Below are 25,485 nucleotides of genomic sequence, written 5' to 3'. Positions count from 1 at the left end.
GATACCGCTTTCTGCGAGTTTTGCGCTTAGGATGCGCTTAGATCAGTTGCTTCCTATCATAAAACTGCCGGCTGTGAGAAGCATAGAAGTAAAATCAGAAGTCAAATTCAATTTTAAGTGAACAAGTGATAGGGTTAAGTTATGTTAAAATGTGAAAGTTAAGGTAACAAATAATTTAAAAAGATCGTTTTTTTAGAAGTGTATGCACAAGAATGTTTCACAACACTCCTGTGAAGCTGAGCCTGTTAAAATACTCAAATTTTATTTTGGTTATGTTAAACATCAATGTTAACTAAGCAACAGCACAAAGTCCCCTTCATTCCATCAGCGTTTAACTGGCTACATATAATTAGGCCTACAGTTGATTGCAGTTAAGAACAGCGCAGTGAATCTGATGGATGTTCAATATCTCGCATTTTGCCGCGTGGATATAGCCTACTGTAACGTAAGTCATAGTCTACTTTGTTCTGCTAATCTGTCATTTTTTGTAAATTCATGTTCATTTAATTTAAATTGGTCAGAATAAAGGCTGGGGGCAGTCACTTGCGATAAGGTGGAGAGAGAGGGGGGAGAGACGCTGCTGACCGACCTACACCTGCTTGTTGTCAGCTGGTGCATGCTGTTACATTAGGCCTATGCCTTTCAGTTGGCTGATAGAAATCAGTCTTTCCACATTCGATATCCTACGTAGTCTTTATGTTGTATGCTTGTAAAAGTTGTAGGATTTTAATTGCGTCGTACGCCGGTGGTCACTCTCTCTGTCTTTTTTTTGGAAACCGTGGGCATCGTGCGGTTGCGCACTACCCCGTGCCGTGACATGCAAACCATACGGTTTCGGTTTGCGACGGAAACCGTACCATGCCTAGTGGCGAATAGATGATCTTTGAACTTCTAAGCGCTTTGTTATTGGCACTGTATAATGGGTGTGATGGCTGTATACCAATGACTGCATTACTAAATGAAGGGGAACCTTTCATTCACAGTGTCAATATTGGCTAATGTGGAAAAATGTAGTATGTTGTCATGTCACCTTGAATCCTACGAGTAATGCAATTATGAAATTGTAATTGGTGCATACTTAAGTTAGTCAGACAGACAGACAGATGGAAATGTGAGACCGAGACAAACCTTGTTCTCGTCTCACTCACGTCACTGCATATTGTTTTTGTTTCGTAAATCACAACGTTGTGCAAGAGGTCTGTGGAGTATTCCAAGCTAGTGGATAGTCATCTGGTACACTGGTTCTCAACCTTTTTTGAACAAATGCCGCCTGGACATCATCATAAGCCTGCCAGTGACTCCCTTAGTATTGAAAAATGAAATGGACTAATGGGAACTAAGCCCTGCCTCCACTTAGCTATATCTTTCTCAGCGCCCCCTTAGGGCTCCCCAACACCCCAGAAACACTAAGATTCTAATCGAAAGCCAAGAGTCATTTTCTTACCTAAATGATACCTGTGGACTATCTGTTAGCAAGTTCATCTAGCCAGGTTTACCACTTAACCATGTTCTTGGAATACCTTGTGTAGCTCGTGTAGTTTTTTTTTGTAACAAGCAAACGTTCCCATTGGTTACAGACATGCAAAAATAAACAAACGAGTGAAAACACTGGTGTTGGACCCAGCCCATGACATGGTCATAAGCAGCACACACACACACACAGTAAGTTGCCTTAATCATGCCCTGAGTAATACAAAGCAACACCTACGGTACACGATGATTGAGAAAAAACAACATTAGTTAATATGGGGATAATATAGTGTGTGGAAAGTTTTTCTTTCTCAGAGTCAGTACACTAAGATTTTCCACTTCTGGTGATTGTTGTCATTAGCCTCGTGAACTAGACAAACCCACCCAGCAGCAGGCAAGGCTCATGGCTAGTGAGTTGGTCTAGCATAGTGTTTCTCAACGGGGGCAGTACAGCCCCCCAGGGGGTGTTAGGGGGGCCCTAGGGGGGCGATGAGAAGGATACAGTTGAGTGGAGACAGGCCTCGGTTCTCATTGCGGGGTGTTAGTCTATTTTATTTAATTTATTTAATCTCGCGTTTGCGAGCTTCTGATTAGCTCAAGGGGGCGTTGGAAGGCCGCGGCAGGTTGGCAGGAAAAGTATAGTGAAACAAAATAAATATGGCAATAAATTAAATAACTAATGTACACCAAAATAAACCAAAAATATGCCTTACAAAATTCCCATTAGTTTTTGTAATCTATCGCATCTTCAAACATTACTACTATTATTGATAAGTTATTATGGACGACCCTTTTCAAGGGGGGCTTGGCTGGAATCTACTGGTATATGGGGGGCCTTGTCATGATAAGGTTTGGGAACCCCTGCTCTCTCTGAGCCATTGAGAAGGGTTTTGCGTGTTGACGACATGGCTGCGCTATGTGCAGCTATGCTGTTTTAGCTGGATTTAATGGCAGCCAATGGTTCCACATCTTAATTAAAGGTGCTGTGCCAGACTGTGCTTTTCATGTTATTGCAATGTTGTCATGGTGACAAAAAACATTTTTATTTATTCCCAAAAACATCCAAAAGGTTATGCAACATCAGCAGACAGCTAGCAAACAGCGATGCCTTTTGGGAAAATATTTGGAGTAGGCCTATGCTCATTTTTTAAAAAATGTAAACAAAAGTAGCCCCCATTAGAATAGCTCATATCTCGGCAAGGGCTGGGCCAAAAACTGTGACGTCACCGGGTACTGACAAGTCAAGGGTAGTGTGAGCAATACAACAGCACATTGAAATTGGCAGGAGTTGCCCTTTAACAGTATTCCGTCCATGTTTTGTGCAGTTGGTGTTTGCAGGGTTTACAGAGGAGCCGTCGCAGACGCCAACCAAAGAGCTTTTGGAGAAGAGAACTCAGCAGTTTAAGGTAAGTGTGTGCGTGTGCGTGTGCGCGTGTGCGTGCGTGTGTAAGAGAGAGACACCAGGTCAATTTCACTTCTTTGCTTGTGTCCTTTGGCCCGCTATCAAACAGCTCAGAGCATCTTTTGGGGGGCTTTCCCCTCCATTCAAAATCCTGACTGTAAAAGAGTAACTTTTGAGCCATGGCCAAGGAACAACTACTTTTCCTCTGAGATGGAGAAGGTATTACAAGGTGCAATCTGTAATGTTTTTAATAGTTTATTTTAGAACGCATGCTAGTGGCCACTGTTACCTTTTTCATGAGAACTTACCACCACCATCAAATTTCAAAGATGTCCTCTCATCGTCATTTCATTAATATTGCTGTGTACCCATTGTTATTGAATGTGTTACGCGTTGGTCCTGTTTTAAAAACGTTCTGGTTGCTTTGTTTCCAGCCGTTTTTGCAAGCTAGCAAGGTGGCTTGTGGAGAAACGAGAGGGTTTTCCTGGTTTGTCGTGTATATCCGTCTCTGATTGGCTCCCTCCTCCTGCTCTGCAGAGAGATTGTCTAAGGTTAGAGTCGCCACTTCCCCGGGTGGTACTGCACTATAGGGGCGCCAACGGAGGCGTGCAGGCTCCATTCAGGGCTGTGCTCTTTCGACAGCGACCCCTAGGCAAACTGCAGGCATGGATCGACCAGAGTGGGATGGCTTTATGTATGAGGCTTTGTGCTCTGTGTGTATCTGAGAGAGCAACCAGCTGATAGCTAAGCTAAGCTAGGTTTCGGGCCACCAGGCGTTGCTTGTTTTGAAAACAAGCAGAAAAAAATGACTCGACATGTTTTTAGAAAAATGGGTCAACATAAACCCATGTGGGCAACGCCTTCTTTCGATGTGACGAAACACAGAAAGACTTTTGTGATTCGCCTGTGGCTCTGCATTGTTTATGTCAATTGGGAAACACAGGGAAACACAGCCAGGCGAGGTGACGCAGCACTATGAAGCCTTGCATGTGAGTTCAACTTGGGGTGACCGTCCGATTTTCAAAAGGAGTGAGTAAAACTGTTTTTTATCGGAAGTTGGCCTTTAAGTATTCGTTATGACTAGAAAAAGGGCACTTTTCATACATGAAAAGAGGGATCTTCTCCATGGTCTGCCATTTTGAATTTCCTGAAATAGCCATTTTTAGCTGCAAAAATGACTGTACTTGGGCCATACTAGAAAATATTAGTTTATTACGTAATAAACTTTCATGAAAAGATCAAATTTGGCAATAGGCAACCCAATTTCAATGATCATTATAGTTGCAGCACCTTTTTTGGCCATTTCCTGCACAGTATACCTTTTTTAAATTCTTATTGATCTATTCACGGGCCGCACTGAGTGATGACGAGGGGCATGTGCGGCCCCTGGGCCGCCAGTTGCCTATCCCTGCCCTAAACCAACTCCCTCACCATCACTACCATGTCACCAGTCATGGGTAAGCGGTTAGGGTGGACTCCATGGACTCTGATGAAGATGGCGTGCCATTGAAAATTCAAATCTCAAGAGCCTGAATGCAGCGTGTATGTCGCTCCAGGCGCCTAGGTCAATGCATCCTCGTCCATGACTGAGATACCCTGAGCATGGTACCATGGTATTCATTATAACTGGAAAAAAAAACACTTTTCATACATGTAAAGGGGGATCTTCTCCATGGTCTGCCATTTTGAATTTCCAAAAATAGCCATTTTTAGCTGCAAAAATGAATCTACTTGGACCATGCTAGTAAATATTTTTTTATTACTTGGTAAACCTTAATGTAAAGATCAAATTTGGCAATAGGCAGCCTAGTTTCAATGAGCAGCATAGTTGCAGTACCTTTTTTAACCATATCCTGCACAGTGTACCTTTTTAAAGCAAATCGTCAGCATTTACCACTTACTTACAACTTACCAGGTATTACAGAAACTTACAAAAGGCCCATTTCCTTATTATTATAGTGTTGCTAAGGGACCATTGGGCAAAGGCAGGCCCAGGCATGGCCTAGTAAAACAAAACTCCTTTATTATGTTCTGGCTTATGATATTATGGCTGTTGACTGACGAGTGCATGACTTCTAACAAACCCGCAGCAGCCTGGGAGGCGTCTTACTTGCACATGCAGGAAGAGTAAACGGCCCACTGGCAGCCAACACCGTTGTTTTGGTGATATAGTAAACACTGTTGTGGATAGTGTTGGAGGAAAACTGGAGGAGACGCGCTCACACATCCAATTGGACACACCCCCTGGTGTTGGTTAGACGTGTTTTTAAAAGGCACATCAGCTGTGGATGAAGGCTTCTGAGACCATCCTTCCATTCTTCAAATTGGTATGAGACTCAAACTTGTAACCCTACAATTTTCAGCAGTAAAGGGGCAGGGCAGGGATCTCCTAGCCTGATTATCATCAACGTTCAAATCTCTTCGAGACTTGGTCTAACCAAGAGCATAACAATTAACATTTCCCAAACGACATGGTTGATCCACCTCCCTTGGTTTGCTTATGGTTGTTTGCTTCCTGACAAAGTGAAAGGAGTTCCCGTATTTTCTGGAACTCAGAAAGTACTTGCATTGCTCTTGGCCAGACTAGTTGCAACGCCGAAGGTGTTGCGTCACTAGGAGGGCGCGGCCTGGCTAGGGGTCTCCCAACATGATACCATTTCTTGCTAAAAGTGCACTGATGACACAGTATAAGGGTTCCACATTAGTAGAGTAGAGTAACTTACATAATTTCTTCATAAGTATGCAACGTGCTACTTTATCAGAGACTGATTGATTACCAAATTGATAAGACAGAGAGGGATTAAAAGGAGTTTCTTCTGGAATCCATGTGTGACGTAGTGTTCTAAGCTGCAATCCTGTGGCAGCCATGCCCCTAGGAGACTAGGAGATAAGGTGAATGAATGGAGTTCAATGGAACAGCACGCCCATTTAGGAAACCAGACTTGATCCCACTTAATTGCATTGGTGACACGTGGTATGGTTTATCTTGGTTTCATCATTGGCAAAATGACATCATTTCTTCCTAAGGATGCAATATTATACTGTATCACTTCCTTTTGAGTGTGTGTGGACCCGGGTCATTTCCTCACAAGGGTGCACTGCTGTAATATTTAAGGAAACCTCATTTCTAGCTAAGGTGTCAGTAGTGATATGTATGATGCATGATGTGAATTTTCCTAATGGTGCATAGGTAAAATGGTTCAGCATCAGTGTTAATTTTGTCAGCTTTTTTTTATTTAGTCGTAGTCTTAGTCACACTGACGAAAAACAATTTTAGTCTTAGTCATATTTTAGTCATTGCCTTCCCAATTTAGTCTTAGTCTTAGTCTAAATGACGAAAATCAATTTTAGTCTTAGTCGATTTTTTGTCCATTTTAGTCATTTTAGTCAACTCTGTACATAATAGAACTTCTCGACACACTGATTCTCTTTTTTAACATATACAGTACCATTGACTGTAGAGAATAAACCTTCTCCGCACACAACTTCTCTTTTTAACATATATCACACTGTGGAGAATAAACCTTCTTCACACACTTGTGCTCTTTTTCTCTATTTTATTTAACACCAGTGTTAATTTCGTCAGCTTTTTAAAATTTAGTCTTAGTCTTAGTCACAATGACGAAAATCAATTTTAGTCTTAGTCATATTTTAGTCATTGCCTTCACAATTTAGTCTTAGTCTTAGTCTAAATGACGAAAATCAAAAAAGGGCATTGACGAAATATTTTAGTCATAGTCATGGTTGACGAAATTAACACTGTTCAGCATGACATGTTATTTCCTCCAAAGGGTGCACTACACTACAGAGGGTTCCACGCGATGTCATTTCTTGCTAATTTTGCAAATGGTTTCATTGTGAGATCATTTCTAAGGGTGCTGTGGCATAAGGCTTCATCATGGCATAATTTCCTTATACGGGTTGTATTGCAATAAGTCCAGCTTTTAACCCTCCATATCTACAGCAAATACATAATGAGCGATTAAATTTCAGCTGTATAAAATAGTATAATATAATATAGTGCAGGAGTTAAGAACCTATGGCTCTAGAGCCACATGTGGCTCTTTTGGGAACTGTATATGGCTCTTATTTATCTGGGGTTGCCAACCATCCCTTGAAATACGGAATGGTCCTATATTTATAAATAAAAGTACAGGTTCCATATTGAATTGAAACAGGACATGGGACGGTAAAATGTGTTAAAATGCAGGAAATTACATCTAAGAAATACAACATTTTCGGGGGGAGGACTCCCAGACCCTCGCCATAATGAAGTTGACAGTTGGCAACCCTCTACTTACATGTTATCAATTAAAGTAATAACTTGACAGTAAGATTGTTGGGCTTAACTGAATTGCTTTTAATTGTAGTCAGTGTTTTTTAAATGGTATGGCTCTCGTGAAATGTTCTTTTTTTAAAAATTGGCGTTTATGGCGCTCTCCCCCAAAAAGGTTCCTGACCCCATATCCTCCTGAGACCCGGCCATTGGCGTTTGTCCACTGTAGTGGACAATACTTTGCTACATGTATCTCAAACAAACTTTATGCAACCTATTTCAATCTGGGATTACTGTAAACTAGACATTTAGGGCTTTACAGTAATACCACATTTGTGGGGGTGTAGCCTGTAGAACACCTTTAATATGCTTCCAAAATGGCCGCCATTACACTAGCCAGATTTAATGGCCACAGGTGAAGGAAGTGATCATATTTTGGAAAAAATTATGATTCCATGTGTCCAAATGAATTTGTTTCATAAATGTAACACCCTAAACAAAATGCTAGTCAAGTTTCAGGATTATATTTTAATAACAACCCTTCCAAATCACACCTTCTTTTTCAATGTCCACTGTAGTGGACGTCGGGACATACGACTTCTCATTTTTAACCAATTTCTACACTTTGGGAAACATTGGGCTGAGTGAGGTAAAAATGTTTTTTCTCAGAATTTTTTTCGAAAAACTCAAACAAAGAGCTCTCAGGAGATGAGGGGAACCAGGGCCAGGGCCAGGCTGTAGAATGGGAAGGTGAAAGGTCAGGCAAACATGCATCTGCCATTGAGTATCATGCACAGGAACACTGGTCTATGCCTACGACCCCTACTGCCAGAGATATATCCCTGAAACCCTTAAAATATCAGTTTAGCTAGTACAGGTATTGCCATGTTGAACATTTGATACCTCCAAAATGTATCAATGTTCCTATTATGCTGCTCTAACACTCAAGATATGGTCTAAATCTGTCCACCTGTTCTACGTTTAGGCTACCATACAAACAACAAGTCGGACATCTTGAAAGTCAGCCATCTTCAAAGTGTTGGCCTTTGGAATTAAATAATTTCCATTTCCTATTATAGAATGTTACCAAATAAGATTTTTTTTACAAATCTGTCCACCCATCCAATAATTACCTACCATGTTAATGCGAAATATCTAGATGCAGAGGATGCAGCAGACGTGGGGCACAGGGTGGATACAGTGTCAACAGTCAAGGGAAAACCATAATTAATATTCCTGGCATTTTATTTTATGGCAATAATCATGGTACTGACCATGAAATATGGATGAGAAGCAATACCATCAAGATCTCCCATATTTATAATGCTTACTTGGTCTCTCCTCATGCGATCCAAGTCAAGGGATGAATTCAAAGGATACTCAGTAGACACCAAAACACACAAGCACACATCTACAATACATTATTATTAATTTCATATGCTATTTTCTTGAGTTATAAACCATAAAATCTTCCTTTGTCAGCTTTTTAAGCTCCTATGGAGCAGCTGTGGCCTAATTGGTCCACTGTAGCCTAGTGGTTAAAGAGTTGGTCTTGGGATTGGAAGCAGGGACGTGTTGATTGGCCTAATGTAGGCCTACCTGTAGTAAAAATGAAGAATGTGATCTCCTACACCCTTATCCATGGATCAAGCTTATTGAGAAATGCCCCACATTGTTCTATGAAGTTCATCCAATACTTTGTCAATAAATATGTGGGTCAGCAGCTGATAAGTGTAATGTAATGTAAATTTCAAATCCGGAAAGTAATATTTATTGAGGTTGTTCCATGACTCATTTGAAAGGATCCTTTTAAATCAAATTCACATTATGTGTTTTAATGATTTTAGCACTTTTAAAACTATTTTACTGTCTTAAATATAAACATATAGTCTAATTGAAAAGGGCAGTTCATAACGAAGTAATTCAGTTAATTAATGCATTAATTAACACAAATCTAGACGAACATAGTCCCGACGTCCACTACAGTGGACATGTCATAAAATAAATAGTAAATATTTTTTGGGGGAAAATTTTTTTTAATTCATGTTTTATTCCACCATAATAATCAAATTATGTAAAAAAAAATCAAAATCCCAAAGCATTTTTTTTCCCCGGTTCTCAGGAGGATATAGTGTAATATAATATCCTCCCTTCCTCTGTGTTTGTGTTTTATTTTGTGTGTAGTTCTATGGCAACTGATGAGCACTGTATGCCTCAAAGAGGTATTTGCATAAAGGAGGACTTCCTTTAGTGTTGGGCTGATAGGATCTGGGAATGGGGGATGGATGGGCATTTCCCTGAAACATTGCACTGGTGCTGAAGCCTGACTTGGCCTATGCTCTCCTACACGCACCGACGTTGAGCTCACCAGTGATGTGTGTGTGTGTGTGTGTGTGTGTGCGCGTGTGTGTGTGCGCGTGTGTGTGTGTGTGTGTGTGTGTGTGTGTGTGTGAGTGTGAGTAAATGAATGAATGACTAATTCAAGCTTAGACACTCAAAATCACTCATACCAACATACTACTCCACATGCATCACCCCACCCCTTCACTTCACCCACACACAAATGTACAGTGCCATGAGAAAGTTTGGGCACCCTTTTGGAAAATCATTGCATCGGTTTATTTCTCGTTGAGCTTTTAAAGTAGCATCTTCCTTTTAACATATGTTTAACTGTAGGGAAAGAGAAACATTTCAGCAGTGGAAGAATTCCCATAGATGTTATAGAAATACTTTTATGTGGATTTAAGCAAAAATAATTGTGTGCATAAATATGGGCACCCCAAAGAAGGTATACCATTAGTATGACGTAGAGCTCACCTTTGCTGATCTAATGGCCTTTGGATACTTGCTATACAAGAAGACAAGTTCCGACTGCCTGGTGCTACTGAATAGTTGCCAATTATTCTATCCAAAACCCCTCTAATTCAGTCAGGTTACTCATCTATCTTCTTTAGACATCCTGGTTTTGATCAGTGCAATGAAAACACCGTCCTGCTGGAAAGTCCAAACTCTGCTCAGCTCTAATTTTGTGACTGACACTTGAACATTCTTTTGAAAAATATGCTATTTGTAAATAATTAGTAAGGCCCTTAACTGTAATAAGTTTTACAGTGTGTATACTATCCACGCAGACCTATAGTAGGGTGTGTTTTAGACCAGGGGTCATAGAATTTATGGATGCATTTTTTGCCATGTCCACCACCCATTTTTAAGGTCAAATAACTCTTATCTCAGTCTCATCTGACCACACTATGATTTCCCAAACTGCTTTTAGCTCGTCCAGATAAGCTTTCTGCATAAGTTTAACAACTTATTTCTGATGGATACACAGGAACGCCTTTTTATTCGTCACCCATCCAATGAGCTTTTGCCTTGTGAAAAGTATACGTGGAAGGACCCATGTCTAGGTCTGCACTATCAGCAGCTATGGTCTTGTAATTCTATGGAGGTGTTCTGTAGTGTGCCTGTTACCATTCTTACCATCCTTTAGCCATGCCCCTTTAACTATTTTTCAACAAACTACAGTTTGTTCAGAGCCCACCATATTCCACTCTCCAAAACAGAACTTAGGACAAGCCTCGTCTGCTATTTTGTATGATAAATAACATTTTAATGACCAATCATGTCTGTCTTGGTGACTGAAGGGATTCCAAAATCATTAAAACCAGTTTGTGCTGCAAAGTTGAGCTCTACTTCATATGAATGGTATGCCTTTTTTGGGGTGCCCATATTTATGCACACACCTATTTTCGTTTAAATCCACATAAAATTCTTTCTATAACACCTATGAAAATTCTTCCACTGCTGAAATGTGTTTCTTTCCCTACAGTTTAACATATGTTAAAATGAAGTTGCTACTTTAAAAGGTCAACGAGAAATAAACCGATGTAATGATTTTCCAAAAGGGTGCCCAAACTTTCTCATGGCACTGTATACGCGCACATATACGTACACAGCAGTGCTTGACGCCAACTTTTTATGCTTACTAGCCATTTTTTGGGGGGTTTTTCGCCTTTATTCTTGACAGGACAGTGAAGGACAGACAGGAAATGAGTGGGGAGAGAGAGATGGGGAGGGATCTGCAAATTATGCGGGCCAGAATCGATCCCGGGTTGCCAGCATAGTAACCCAGTGCCCTACCATTTACCACTGCCATTTTTAACCATCATAACTGTGTGTGTGTCCGTGTGTCCGTCAGGTGCATATTCATGTTGACTCCAGTAATGCCAAGAAGAAGCAAACAGACATCTGGGCCCCGACACCATCCAGGAAACAGGGTATACTACACACACACACACACACACACACACACACACACACACACACACACACACACACACACACACACACACACACACACACACACACACACACACACACACACACACTATAGCATGTCTCCTCCTATCCTGGTCAGAGTCCATTGGAGTTGTTCTGATGGAATATTAGAGTATTACACAAGTGTCTCGGAAACACACACATGCCAACACACCACCCTCTTATCTTAGTGTAGTCATCAGAGTTGTGGTCTGGAGAGAGTAGTACTGTAGCTGCTGCTGGTGTCAATAAACCTGGTCCACGCATTCTTACTGATTATCATGACTCTTTATTATCTTTGCTCGTCATGAGCACCGTGAAAACTGGCAGAAACCAAACAAAACACATACAAAGCATTAATATTTAAGCAAAACACATACAAAACATGTATAAAGAAAATACAAATAAATTCAAAGTAATTACCTTGAACGCCTTGTACCAGCAGTAGAATCTCTCGAGCGTTGCAAACGCAGTGCACGCTACCTCATTTCAGAAGTGCTTTACCTGACCCTACTGCTTCCAGGTCACTTAAGTGCACTCAAGGTCACATGACGTGCACGGCTCAAGAAAAACAACAAAAAGGATAAATTGAACAAACCCAACCCAAGAACAAAAATATAGGCTAATCATATTCACCCCCACAACAAAATAAGAATACAAAAAAAGAAAAGGAAAACAAACTTTATCATAATTGTTATTCGGTGGGGGAATCACATGCTCCCATACAGAGGCCTATCAACGCCATTTACAAGTACACATCTCGGACACACACACACACACACACACACACACACACACACACACACACACACACACACACACACACACACACACACACACACACACACACACACACACACACACACACACACACAGTCAAAGAAGGGAAGGGGGTGTCCCCCCCAGGTTCTTTTTATTATCCAAGCAGTTCCCTGAAGAGAGTAGTAGATTGTTGCAGGGTCACAGGAAGTATTAACAGTCTTCCGTTTCATAGAACAAGAAGGGGCATTTCGGAAGAAAGTTCTCTTTTTTGCAGATTTCAGAAGAAAGAAAGTTCTCTCGCCACTTTCTGCTGATGCTTCATACAAACGGAACAGTAGTGTGTGTGTGGGTGCGATGCTTCTAACTATTCCCTATAAGTGTTGTAATGTTAGATTTTTTTAAACCTCTCTCTCTCTCTCTCTCTCTCTTTCTCTCTCTCTCTCTCTCTCTCTCTCTCTCTCTCTCTCTCTCTCTCTCTCTCTCTCTCTCTCTCTCTCTCTCTCTACAGCCGCGAAAAACTTAAGAGACCACTTCAAAATGATAGACTTTAGTATTTAGGCATGTGTTTGAGTAAAATTAACATTTTTATTTCAGTCTATAAACTACTGACATTTCCTCAAAATTTTCAAAAAAAAATGTCATATACAGCAGAAAATGACAAATAGTCAAAATAACACAAAACATGCAATGTTTTCAGACCTCAAGATCATACTCACTTTAAAAATGAAATAATAGTAATGTTTTAACTGAGGAAGAGTTCAGAAATCAACACTTGGTGGAATAAGCCTGACTTTTAATAGAGAGGAAAGAATAATTATTTATTTTTCCCTCTCTGCACTTAATCACAGCTTTCATGCGTTTTGGTATGCTTTCCACCAGTCTTTCACATTGCTCTTGGATGACTTTATTCCAGGCTTGGTGCAAGAATTCAAGTTGCTGAGCTCGGGTTGATGGCTTGTCTGTCTGTCTGTCTGTCTGTCTGTCTGCCTGTCTGTCTGTCTGTCTGTCTGTCTGTCTGTCTGTCTGTCTGTCTGTCTGTCTGTCTGTCTGTCTGTCTGTCTGTCTGTCTGTCTGTCTAGGTAACGTGTTGAGCTACTGGTGTTTCTCGCCGGGTTTCAGCATGCAGGAGCTGGTGAGGCAGGGAGTACGCTCCCTAATACTCACCAGTGGCACTCTCTCACCCCTCTCCTCATTCACAGCTGAGATGCAAATGTAAGACACACACACCACACACACACACACACACACACACACACACACACACACACACACACACACACACTGTAAAACAATCTATTATAATGTTATTTGGTCATGCTGAGTTTGGTACTGTATGTGTAGTGACGATTGATCCTGAGCTAGCTCGTTTATCTGGAATCTGGAAACGGACACATATTGGTCCCAAACACGGGCATCGCTACCGCTAAGGGTAGTCACTGAAGCTTGAAGGAGGCATCTTGTTTAGAACAACAAGCCAGCTAAGCATATAACAAAGCGGTATAACACATGTTCTGACATTCAAAACACGACCTACACATTATTCAAAACATGTCGTACTCATCCTTCTCAAATAAGCTAAAAATAAACATTCTCAAATATGCGGTACTAACAGAGGTCCTGACATTCAAACATGGCCTACTCATTATTCAAAACAGTGCAGTTGAAAAATGGAGTGCAATTCCAGTTCATATCAGAAGTACATGCTTTAACCAATTTAAATGATCATTAAAGACATGGCTAAAGACTAATCGAGGATATGAGATCACTAATCGGTGTGCTGTCTTGCTGTAAGCATTGTCATATGGCATGTGTGTCATTGTATGTGCATTTCTTTTTATGCGATGATATGATGTTTTTATGTTTGTTTAAGTATGATGTGGTATGATGCTGCTTCCTCTAGTGTACACCTTGTAGTGGCAGCAGTAGGCCATGCATGTTTTGAATGGGTGTTTGTTTTATAGCTCCCTGCCCAGGGACCATATTCAGTGTTTCCCCCAGAAAATTGGTTAGTCAAGGTGGTGAGGCTTCGAGTCTGTCCCTGGGGGGGGCGTGGCGGGGGGGGGGGGGGGGGGGGGGGGGGGGGGGGGGGGGTGTGTGTGCCACTCGCGATGTCACGCGGGGGGAGGTGTTGGCGGGGTTTGATGTCACGCACGGCACGAATACTGTTTCGGGGGTTTGGGGGGGGGGGGGGGTTGAATAATAACAAAGCTGTGTAGAACTGGAAAATATGTATTTATTGACCTGCCATATCAAAACTATTTACAGAAGCTGAAAAGAAAAATGTAACAAAAAGTGCAGTGCAGGTTGTTTACATTAACGAAAAAGAGAAACCAAATGGAGTGCAAAATTGACTGGCTACCTATGACTACCTATGGCACATTTTGCAAGTCTTGTCCTTGCAGGCCATCCTTCTCGGTTTTTCAAAAAAGAGTTCCAGTGCCCTGTTGTAATTAAACTGCCCTACTGGCAGAGAGAGTAGAGAGAGAGAGGTTCCATTGGCCCATTGTTTCCTGGTTCTATTATTGCCCCCTTTAGGCAGACCTAGGCAGACCTAAGGACTGTTCTATTCCATGTAGGAGCATTATGACACGCCCCTATAGGCAGACCGGAACCTGGTCATGTTAGGTGCCCATAGAAACCTATTATGTTGGCATATCTCTATACTTAAAGAATCTCTGCTACTGGTGGCCCATTTATGCTAATTCTTGGGTTGCTGCTGACGTCATAGTGCTGCCCCCTGGTGGTGATCTACCGCTGCTGGTGGACAACCTGGGCTTGGAGCCATTGAAACCCATTCAAAACTTCATTTTTTCGATCTGACACAGAATATTTTTAATTATACCTAAAGACACACCATTGGACTTGTTTAAAAGCTGAGAACCTCAGCTTTCCATAACTGAAAGCGGTATTTTCCTAGCATCTACCAATCCGAAGGTAGCCCACTTTAAGTGCGGAATTACTTTTCCAAAGATAGCGTTTTGTTTCCTTGGAAACGGACGCGGTTTATGTGTTACGCATACGCTATTTGACTCGGTTTTGCACTATTATGGATGAATTTCTAATCTTGACATGTTAATGGACAATCTATGCGAATTTCATAATGTGTTTTTATGTGATATGGGAGTAAATGTGTTTACATCCCGTCTGGGATTTGTTAAACTGCCCCGCTAGTTAAGCTGGCCTGCTACTAGTTAGCTAGCAAGTGCTAGGTCTCTACACTACATCATGTCAAAAGTGGAAAGATTTGCCGACACTCAAGGCTGTGGATATAATGAACTGGTTCTGTGAATGTTCTCAGAATGTTTTGCTTTGACAAATTGCTGATATTATAGCATTACATCCAAATCCTGGTGTTTCTTTGTTTATGCTTGGGCCATTGAGACAGATCGATTCTAATATCTATTACCAGAGAGAGTTTATTTCTGCTATTACTTACTTGCTAGCTAACTAGCGAACTAGCTAACAAATCCCAGACGGGCGTACTGTTAACACATTTTACTCCCATGTTACATAAAAACGCATTTTGAAACTCGCACAGATTGTCCATTAGAATGTCAAGATTAGAAATTCATCCATAATAATGCAAACCCGAGTCAAATAGCGTATGCGTAACACATAAACCGCGTCCGTTTCCAAGGAAACAAAACGCTATCTTTAGAAAAGTAATTCTGCACTTAAAGTAGGCTACCTTCGGATTGGTAGATGCTAGGAAAATACCGTTTTCAGGACAGGTATGGAAAGCTGAGGTTCTCAGCTTTTAAACAAGACCCATGGTGTGTCTTAAGGTCTAATTAAAAATATTCTGTCGAACATCGAACAAATGTACTTTTGAATGGGTTTCAATGGCTCCAAGCCAGGGTTGTCCACCATTTCAAATTCGCGCGCTCCAGTGAAGGGGCATTCTGACGTAACTGCAACCCAAGAATTGAAAATTAAAATTGTTTCAAAATATGGCCTCGAGGATGGACACACATGGCGTAGTAATAAATCCGACCACTAGGTGTCACCATTTAGTCCAACCGATGTTGTCCTAGTGCCTGCGCTTGAACATGCATTACAACTTTTTTTTTTTTTAAATTTTTTTTTTTTTTTTTTTGCCTTCGGGCGTTTTTTTTTTTTTTTTTTAGGGAACGTAGCCAAGGCGGGGGTGGGGTTTAGTCAAGGCGGCCGCCTTGATAAGAAAGCGCTGGGGGAAAGCCTGATATTTATTTATAGGTTTATAGCTAACTCTTCTACTACAACTGTCTTGTAAATGGCCCCTGTCAAATACGCTAATAAACTAAGCTAAACTAAAATGTGGGCTACATCGCTCAACATAATAGACAAATAAGCTAATGTTTGCACCTATGCATGTTTCTCTTGCTATGTATACTATTTACACACACACACACATACATACACACACACACACACACACACACACACACACACACACACACACACACACACACACACACACACACACACACACACACACACACACACACACACACACACACACACACACACACACACACATATAATATATCCTATCCTCTTCCTATGAATAGGGAAAAGGTCTTGTACGTTGTGTGTGGGTGCTTCTGGTTTGCTGTCAAATATAAGTGATATTTGTGTGTGTGTGTGTGTGTGTGTGTGTGTGTGTGTGTGTGTGTGTGTGTGTGTGTGTGTGTGTGTGTGTGTGTGTGTGTGTGTGTGTGTGTGTGTGTGTGTGTGTGTGTGTGTGTGTGTGTGTGTGTGTGTGTGTGTGTGTGTGTGTGTGGGGCAGCGATTTTCCTGTGTCTCTAGAGAATCCCCACGTTATTCAGAGAGATCAGATCTTCGTAAGCATCATAGACAAGGGCCCAGACGGTACATTCCTCAGTTCTGCATTCGACAGACGGTGAGACTTATATACGAACACACACACACACACACACCCACACGGGCTCAGACGGTACACTCCTCAGTTCTGCATTCGACGGTGAGACGTATATACGAACACACACACACACACAGGCTCAGATGGTACACCCCTCAGTTCTGCATTCGACAGACGGTGAGACGTATATACGAACAAACACACACACACACACACACACACACACACACACACACACACACACACACACACACGGGCTCAGATGGTACACCCCTCAGTTCTTCATTTGACAGACGTTGAGATGTACACACGCACAGACACACACAAACACACACAGACGTAGGCCCTGATGCTACACACACAAGCATTTACGGGCCCTGACAATACGCCACCTCGCTCTGCATTTGGCAGACAATGAGACATGAGATACACAGCGCATACGACTCCCCACTAACCTCTGATTTCGACAGACAATGACACGCACACACACACACACACACACACACACACACACACACACACACACACACACACACACACACACACACACACACACACACACACACACACACACACAGCCCCACCTTAATACCTTTATGGGGCCCTCCTATTGACTTCCATTCATATTAACCCTAACAATGGCTAAATAATGCTAACCTGTGCCCTAACCAAAGCAATCCCTAACCTTAACTGGTCAGTGAGGAAGTGTTTTGAGACTTTAACTTTTACCGGTAACAACAAAACTACCCCAGCAAAAGGGGTCAAAACATGTGGGGTTCAGGATTTGATGCAGTAGAGACACACACAGACACACACAGACACACACAGACACACACAGACACACACAGACACACTCAGACACACTCAGACACACTCAGACACACTCAGACACACACATAACTAAAAGAATTATTATTGCCTCGCTGAAGTTAAGTTTCTGTATAAGGACAACATGACAAACATGTAAGGAGGTATGTAGTCATCTTTTCTAAACAGTTGGCACAAAAGTTAGGTTCATAGTGTTGGACGGTAAATGTTTCATTTCTTTATATAGGCCCAATTTTGCACAGTAAGTAGATATAGTCATCTTTTGTAAACCGTCTCTGCCAAAAGTACAGTATGATTACAGAGTGGGATAAAAAAATGATGTTTGTTAATGTAGGCACAATGATAAACATGTGACCACCAGATATCATCATCTTTTATAAACAGTCTGCGATACAGTGATGTTTACAGTGTGGGGGGAAGTGGGGGCTTAAAGTTTGTTTAGTTTTTAGAGACAAAGTTATAGTAAGTGGATATAGTCATCTTTTTTCAACTTCGCTAAACTCTTTTGAGTTCGTAAAGGGCACAGTATGATTGTAGTGTTGGCTAAACGTTAAAAAACACGATCAAAGCTATGTAATAGTCACCTCTTGTGAAGTCACCGTTAGCCTAGTTTCTTTAGGGGTCTTGCACACCAGGGCGGTAAAGCGTCGCGGAACGGCGACGTTTTTTACCGTCGCCGGTGAAAATACATTGAAACATATCTGTCCTTACACACCAACCGGCGGTAGTCGAGCGTCAGCGCTGCATTTGGAAAATAGAACTGGAGCGTATTTTTCACGCCGGCGACCGGCGGTGTCTCATTCAAATGAATGGAAAAGTAGCATGCTAGCTTTGGCTGTGGGGAGGGTTTTGAATAGGACTGGCCGCGCACGCCGACGCTGTCAGTGTGAAAGGCAGAGAAAAAACACGCCGGCCAAAACTAAGCAGAAAGACCGCGTTCGTCCCGGGACCGTTCCGTTCCGCCTTGGTATGTTTTGGCCCTTATATAGACACTTTCACTTCAGACCCACAGGTGCGGTGATGCAGACTCACAAGTTCTCATACAGTATTCATTCACAAGGATCACTACTCAACATGATGAAATGACTTCACATTGAGAACTGCCATGGAGACGTAAATATTTAGTACTGTATTGGCCCGAATATCAGATGTGGCTTTTGTTTTGTTAGCGTTTTAAAAAGGGAGGTTGCCTTATATTTGCAGACTAGACAAAATAGGGCTAAAATGTTTTGACTCAGCCTGAATGATTCAACCAGGGGTGTAGTGGGCGCGGTACGTGGGGGTCATCTAGAAAGATTTAAAAAAGAGAAATAAATATAAAAATGGATAAAAAAAGAAATGGTGATCATTGTGCAGAAAAGTCCTGAAGTTTACAGCGAGAGCATATGAAAAATCTACACACCTCTGTCCACTGACCTAAATATAGGGGACGCCAGGCTTTTGTAGAATTCCGTTCAATTTTTTTTAGGCATTCACAACTGATCTACGAGAATGTCCAGAAACGTAAATTAACAACGCTGAGAACAGGTACTGATAGGCCGATACCACCGGCTCGTTGTGTTTGACTGTCAATCAAAATAATTCTAAAACAATTCTAACTGTCAATCAACCAACTAACAATCCTCACTGAACAATTTAATAGCTCTAAAATTAACGGTCTGCCAGAAAATAATATTTGGGTTGTTTGAAAGTGACTGGAAACTACGTTTGAGCAAAACAGAGCCGACTTTGCAAGAATTTCAAAGGAGATAAACTGTTTCAGGTCTCCCATAGAGATGGGAAATGGCGCTCTACTTCGTTGTTCCACCCAAAAATTGTCTCATATCCTCAGCCGTTGCTTGACTTATGAATCAAACGTATGGCGTCTCCTATATTTTCGTCAGTGCCCTGTTCAAATCAGGTTTTCGTGAAGCAAAAAAAAGACTGGCAACATTTCTACCATTAAACTAAACTGTGTGTAAAAAATGTGCAACTCAAAGCTATAAGGAGAAAAAAACGTATAAATATATTATAAAAATACTTATAAATATGCACACTTAAACAAATACTTTGTTGTAGTACCTTTATAACAGCACTCAGTCTTTTTGGATAGGAGTCTGTCAGCGTAGCACATCTTGATGTGGCAATATTTTCCCACTCCTCTTTGCAAAGCGCTCCCAATCTGACAGATAGCGAGGGCATCTGCTTAGCACAGCCCTCTTCAGATCACTCCATAGATGTTTGATGGGATCCATTCATGTCTGAACTCTGGCTAGGCCATCCCAAAACCTCAATGCTTTTGTTGATGTGCGTGTGAGATTTCTTCATAATGTGTTGCTTGGTTTTTCCTTGACAGGTTTCTTCCTGAGAATATGTCCTCCCTCGGGAACACTGTTGGTAAGGATGTCCACACACACACACACACACACACACACACACACACACACACACACACACACACACACACACACACACACACACACACAAACAGATAAAGATGTCTGTTTGGAAACACGGCTGGTATCGTTTCTTCATTCAAACACACACACACACACACACACACACACACACACACACACACACACACACACACACACACACACACACACACACACACACACACACGCTTCCTTGGAAATATTGTAAGCGAACTTTACTCAATGCAATACTCAATGTGTGTGTGTGTGTGTCGTCTGTGTCTGTGTCTGTATCTGTATCTGTGTGTGTGTGAGGTACATTTTTTATGGGGATGTTCAGCTAAGGTTGTTGAAAATTGTCAGCATGCTATGAAGACCATACACATGGATGTGCACACACAGGGCATAGTCACAGGGCCATCTGTTGTTGGGCAATGTTGAATTTGAATACCAGGGATCCGTCGTCTGAAGTGTTTTTTTTTCCATCACACGGCTTCTCGCCACAGCAAACGAAGCTTTAGTTTAAGCCTTCAGTGTGTGGATGCAAAACAGCTGTTTTGAACCACAGTGTCGCACCCAATTAGGTGAAGGGTCCCTGTGTTCCAGTACCCACTTGGGAAAACCCCAATACTGTATTCTGTATTCCTACACGGGAGTTCCTGCTTCCCTGATTTCTGCTACACTTCTCTGTGTGTGTGTGTGTGTGTGTGTGTGTGTGTGTGTGTGTGTGTGTGTGTGTGTGTGTGTGTGTGTGTGTGTGTGTGTGTGTGTGTGTGTGTGTGTGTGTGTGTGTGTGTGTGTGTGTGTGTGTGTGTGTGTGTGTGTGTGGTGAACCTGACCTGTCTGTCTGTCTGTCTGTCTGTCTGTCTATATACTGCATCAAATGTGGGGCCCAAATCCCAAATGTGGGGCCCAAAATTTGTGTGTGTGTGTGTGTGTGTGTGTGTGTGTGTGTGTGTGTGTGTGTGTGTGTGTGTGTGTGTGTGTGTGTGTGTGTGTGTGTGTGTGTGTGTGTGTGTGTGTGTGTGTGTGTGTGGTGAACCTGACCTGTGTGTGTGTGTGTCTCCATTATAGTGAACCTGACGTGTGTGTGTGTGTGTGTGTGTGTGTGTGTAGTGAACCTGACCTGTGTGTGTGTCTCCATTATAATGAACCTGACCGGTGTGTGTGTCTCCATTATAGTGAACCTGACCTCTGTGTGTGTGTGTGTGTGTGTGTGTGTGTGTGTGTGTGTGTGTGTGTGTGTGTGTGTGTGTGTGTGTGTGTGTGTGTGTGTGTGTGTTTGTGTGTTTGTGTGTGTGTGTCTCCATTATAATGAACCTGACCTGTGTGTGTGTGCGCGTGCGTGTGTGCAGTGAACCTGACGCGAGTGGTGCCTGACGGCCTGCTGGTCTTCTTCCCTTCCTACCCAGTCATGGACAAGACCCTAGAGTTCTGGAGGGTAACACACACACACACACACACACACACACACACACACACACACACACACACACACACACACACACACACACACACACACACACACACACAGATTGCATAGCAATAATGACAACACCCTTTTTGGAAAGTGACATTTTGAACAATGTTTCAATAAGCACGCAGCTCATTTCCAAAGTGTGCATAGAGTAAGTTTAATACATCATCGGTTGGACTTACAACACTGGAAAGTGAGGTGAATAATATAAGCTTAGTAATGTTTTTCATATTATCCCATTTTATTTTCAAATCAAAAGTGAGTACACCCCTATGTTGAAATCCCATAGACAGGATGATGACCTGTCTCAGTAGTCATGGTAGGTTCACATGTATGTTTCTTTTGATGAAATTCAGCTTCCCAATGTTCACGGCATCCATGCAGTCCCAAACCATGTCTGTTCCACCACCATACTTGACTGTGAGCATGGGGCCCTTTTCATTGTGTTACTCACTTGGTTACCACATCACATGCTTGACACCATCTAAAGCAAATTTGTTAATTGCAGCCTCCTCAGAGACAAACGGACTAAAGGCGGATTCATACTTAGCGTAACTGGCGCTAACCTCATTCTTACCTCCCTCGCGACGATGGCATGCGCTCAAAATGACGTCACATGCCCCTCCGCAAGCTGCCGCGGCGCTAGCTCGTGCACCCCACATTTTTTGTAACTTGGCGTGCGCCACGATCAACCATGCAGGTAGGCAGACAAAGCAGGAGTTGCGAAGAGAGGCTACAGCTACTGTAGGCTACTACAGAATGGACCCTGCATCATTTTGAGGATAATAAAATGTCATAGAGAGTTATTTTTATCTTCTCCCTTAATTGTTGTTCAGTGAAACAATTGTTTACTTTGTTCAGAAGCACGTTGTGTTTGGCGATCTGTTTATAAATTCTGCAGCCAGAACAATACTCTCACATGGTCTTGGAATGATCTGGCAATGTGGTTTCATTTTGGTAAGTCATAAGTCAGACGTTCAGTAGCCCTATAGCAGCCGTGTTTGGCTTTCTATTTTATACATCTGTAGAACTCACGCTGCGAGTTGCAACAGATGCTGCCGTTTCTCTCATGAACAGCAGAGGGCACACTTCCGAAAATGCAAGCAAAAGCCTTTAAATGGCGCTTTTGACTATGAATGGTCTGCCACATTTTAATGGTTCTCGTGCCAAATGCGCCAAAGTGCGCATGTTAAGTATGCAGAGCCCTTAAGGATATGGGATATTGCTGGAACCATGTCCTGTGCCTTGTATTGTTCTTGAGGTATTGTCTAAGCCTTCAACATCAGTCCGTGATAGTGACCCCCCCCCCCCCCTCTTTGACATTTGCACTCAGATGCGTTCTTTAGATGGTGTCAAGAATGTGTGGTGAGTAATACAAAGGAAAGTGTCCCACACTTACAGTCAAGCATTGCAGTGGAACACACACACACACACACACACACACACACACACACACAGACGTGGGGGAAGACTCACGCACCTACACACACATGCACCCACAGGATGATGAGTGCCACAGTCACAATTGCAGACGTGCACAAACTCATGTATTGCACGCACAATTACACAGGCACATACGCACATACGCACATACACACCTGCAAGATAAATCCTTGTGGGCTTGAGGGAGTTTCTGTTGTCCATACCCATAGTCAGTGAGATGGAATCACAGCCATTCGCTCTGATGAGCTATTCAAACACCAGCACATTCAAGACGTCAGCTGACCCCACACACACAGAACAGAGCCGACGAACACACACATACACGCGCACACACAGACACACAGACACACAGACACACACAAAGACTAATCTAATCTTGGGTGCAAGAGAGTAGATCTGAGGCACTCTGAGTAGGAGTTAAAAGTCCTTCATTCTATTACCTAGGACATCAACCTGACGCGTTAGGAATGTTTGGTCTATATACTCTTAGAATCTCAGATACTGTGAGTGTGTGGAAAGACGAGGATAAATATTTACTTAACACTTAACGGTTGGTATGGAAATTATGTCAGACTGATGGCTGAGATACAGTTCAAGTCTGGAATAAGGCTGTGTGTTACTGAACAAAGCTTTAAAACTACACCTTCTTTTTTGATGACCACCTTCGTCATGGTTATCATAACTCTGTAATTGTGCGTGCAATGCATGAGTTTGTGCACGTCTGCAATTGAGACTGTGGCTCTCACCTTCCTGTGTATATGTGTGTGTGGGTGTGTTTGTGTTTGTGCATGTCTGTGTCTTTGTCTGTGTGTGAAAGGGAAACAAAAATGGTGAATGCCGTCATTCAGGTGTATGTAAAGTTTTTAAGTTGTGTACAGCCACACCCAGAACGAAAAAAGAAAAACAGTAGTCACATATACCTGGGTTGAAATTTAGATGGGGTTAGATGGGGGACTCCCCCTCCCGAAGGAGGAAGAACACCGTTTTAATCGTAGAGGATTTCAGAAGGCCAAAACATGCCTGTACGAATTCAAAGTTGTAAATGAATGCAGAGATTGAAACCTGCCTGTGGTAATTCAAAGTTTTTTGTACATGTGCCCATTTACAATGCAGATGTCTGCTTTTAGCACATGCAATGTTACAGCATGTTGATCTCCTTATAGAGATGCAGACCCTGTTCACACGTATATTGGTATGTTTTGTGAAAGCACATTATTTTAACACATTTTCATTCATTTATCTTTTTAAAGTTTTAAGTGGAGATTTCTAAAATGTGAGAAATGAATAGATTTAACAAGGAAAATGCAAGAAATCTGCATGTTTTTTTGTTTTTTTTCCAAAACGATGATAAACCTTTCTGGTAAACAGGCAATCACATGGCAAGTGATTCAATGTTCTCTGACGGATTACAGTGCTGTGTAAAAGTATTTTCCCCCTTACTGATTTTTTTGTACCTTTGTCCCTCTTAACCTTTTCAGATCACCAAACATTAAGCAAGGATAACCCAAGTAAACATAAAATGCTCTTTTACAGAGATTATTATATTTGACAATAAAAAAATGTCATCCAAACCTTTTAAGAGCCTATGTAATCTTCCCCCCCCTATTACCTAAGAAAATGGCAGGTTGTATGACTTAACCATAAGAAATATGAAAAAATTGTATGTGTGTCAAATTTCCAATGCCAAAGCAACCACAAACAAGAAGAGCATGAATATGTGTCTCAAATTTGCCAACAATATTGTCAAAAATAATAAAAATGCCTAAAATACCTCTGAGAAAATATTCTGCGGACAGATGGAACAAAAATGAAAGGAGAACATTCTGTAACATCTTGTGTGAAATGAACACTGCATTCGATTAAAAAGAACGTCATGTCAAAAGTAAACATGGTGGTGGGAGTTTCATAGTTTGGGGCTGTTTTGCTGCCTCAGGACATGTACGAACTTCTATGATTGAAGTAAGCATGAACTCTACTTTCTACAAACAAATCCTGAAGGATAATGTCCAGCCATCATTTCGAAACCATTCATTTGTGTTCATGCGTGGTAACCCTCAACTGTAACTGATTCGAAAACCATTATGCACAGAAGAGTTGGCCGACATCCCATCACAGCAATGTGAAAGACTTGGTTAATTCTTGTAAACACTTGCTGCGGGTGGTTCGACAAGTTATTAGGTTTAGAGGGCTATTACTTTTTCACATGGGGTCATGTAGGTTCAGATAGCTTTTGGTAACACTTAACTTGAGGCC

General features: G+C 41.8%; 1 protein-coding gene across 1 annotated transcript in view; it reads left to right on the top strand.

The window, feature by feature from the left end:
- The window catches only part of rtel1 (regulator of telomere elongation helicase 1), a 91,794-nt gene that overhangs the window by 14,295 nt on the left and 52,014 nt on the right, over window positions 1-25,485 (top strand). The window contains exons 14-19 of the mRNA XM_063208293.1: window positions 2,796-2,876; window positions 11,347-11,425; window positions 13,307-13,439; window positions 16,996-17,109; window positions 20,252-20,292; window positions 21,668-21,753. Of these exons, the coding sequence (XP_063064363.1) occupies window positions 2,796-2,876; window positions 11,347-11,425; window positions 13,307-13,439; window positions 16,996-17,109; window positions 20,252-20,292; window positions 21,668-21,753 (534 nt within the window). The remainder of the gene's footprint in view (window positions 1-2,795; window positions 2,877-11,346; window positions 11,426-13,306; window positions 13,440-16,995; window positions 17,110-20,251; window positions 20,293-21,667; window positions 21,754-25,485) is intronic.

This window comes from Engraulis encrasicolus, chromosome 10 (assembly GCF_034702125.1).
Source record: "Engraulis encrasicolus isolate BLACKSEA-1 chromosome 10, IST_EnEncr_1.0, whole genome shotgun sequence".
Lineage (NCBI taxonomy): Eukaryota > Metazoa > Chordata > Actinopteri > Clupeiformes > Engraulidae > Engraulis > Engraulis encrasicolus.
Note: the sequence above shows the minus strand (reverse complement) of the source record. Positions and strands in the feature narration are given on the sequence as shown.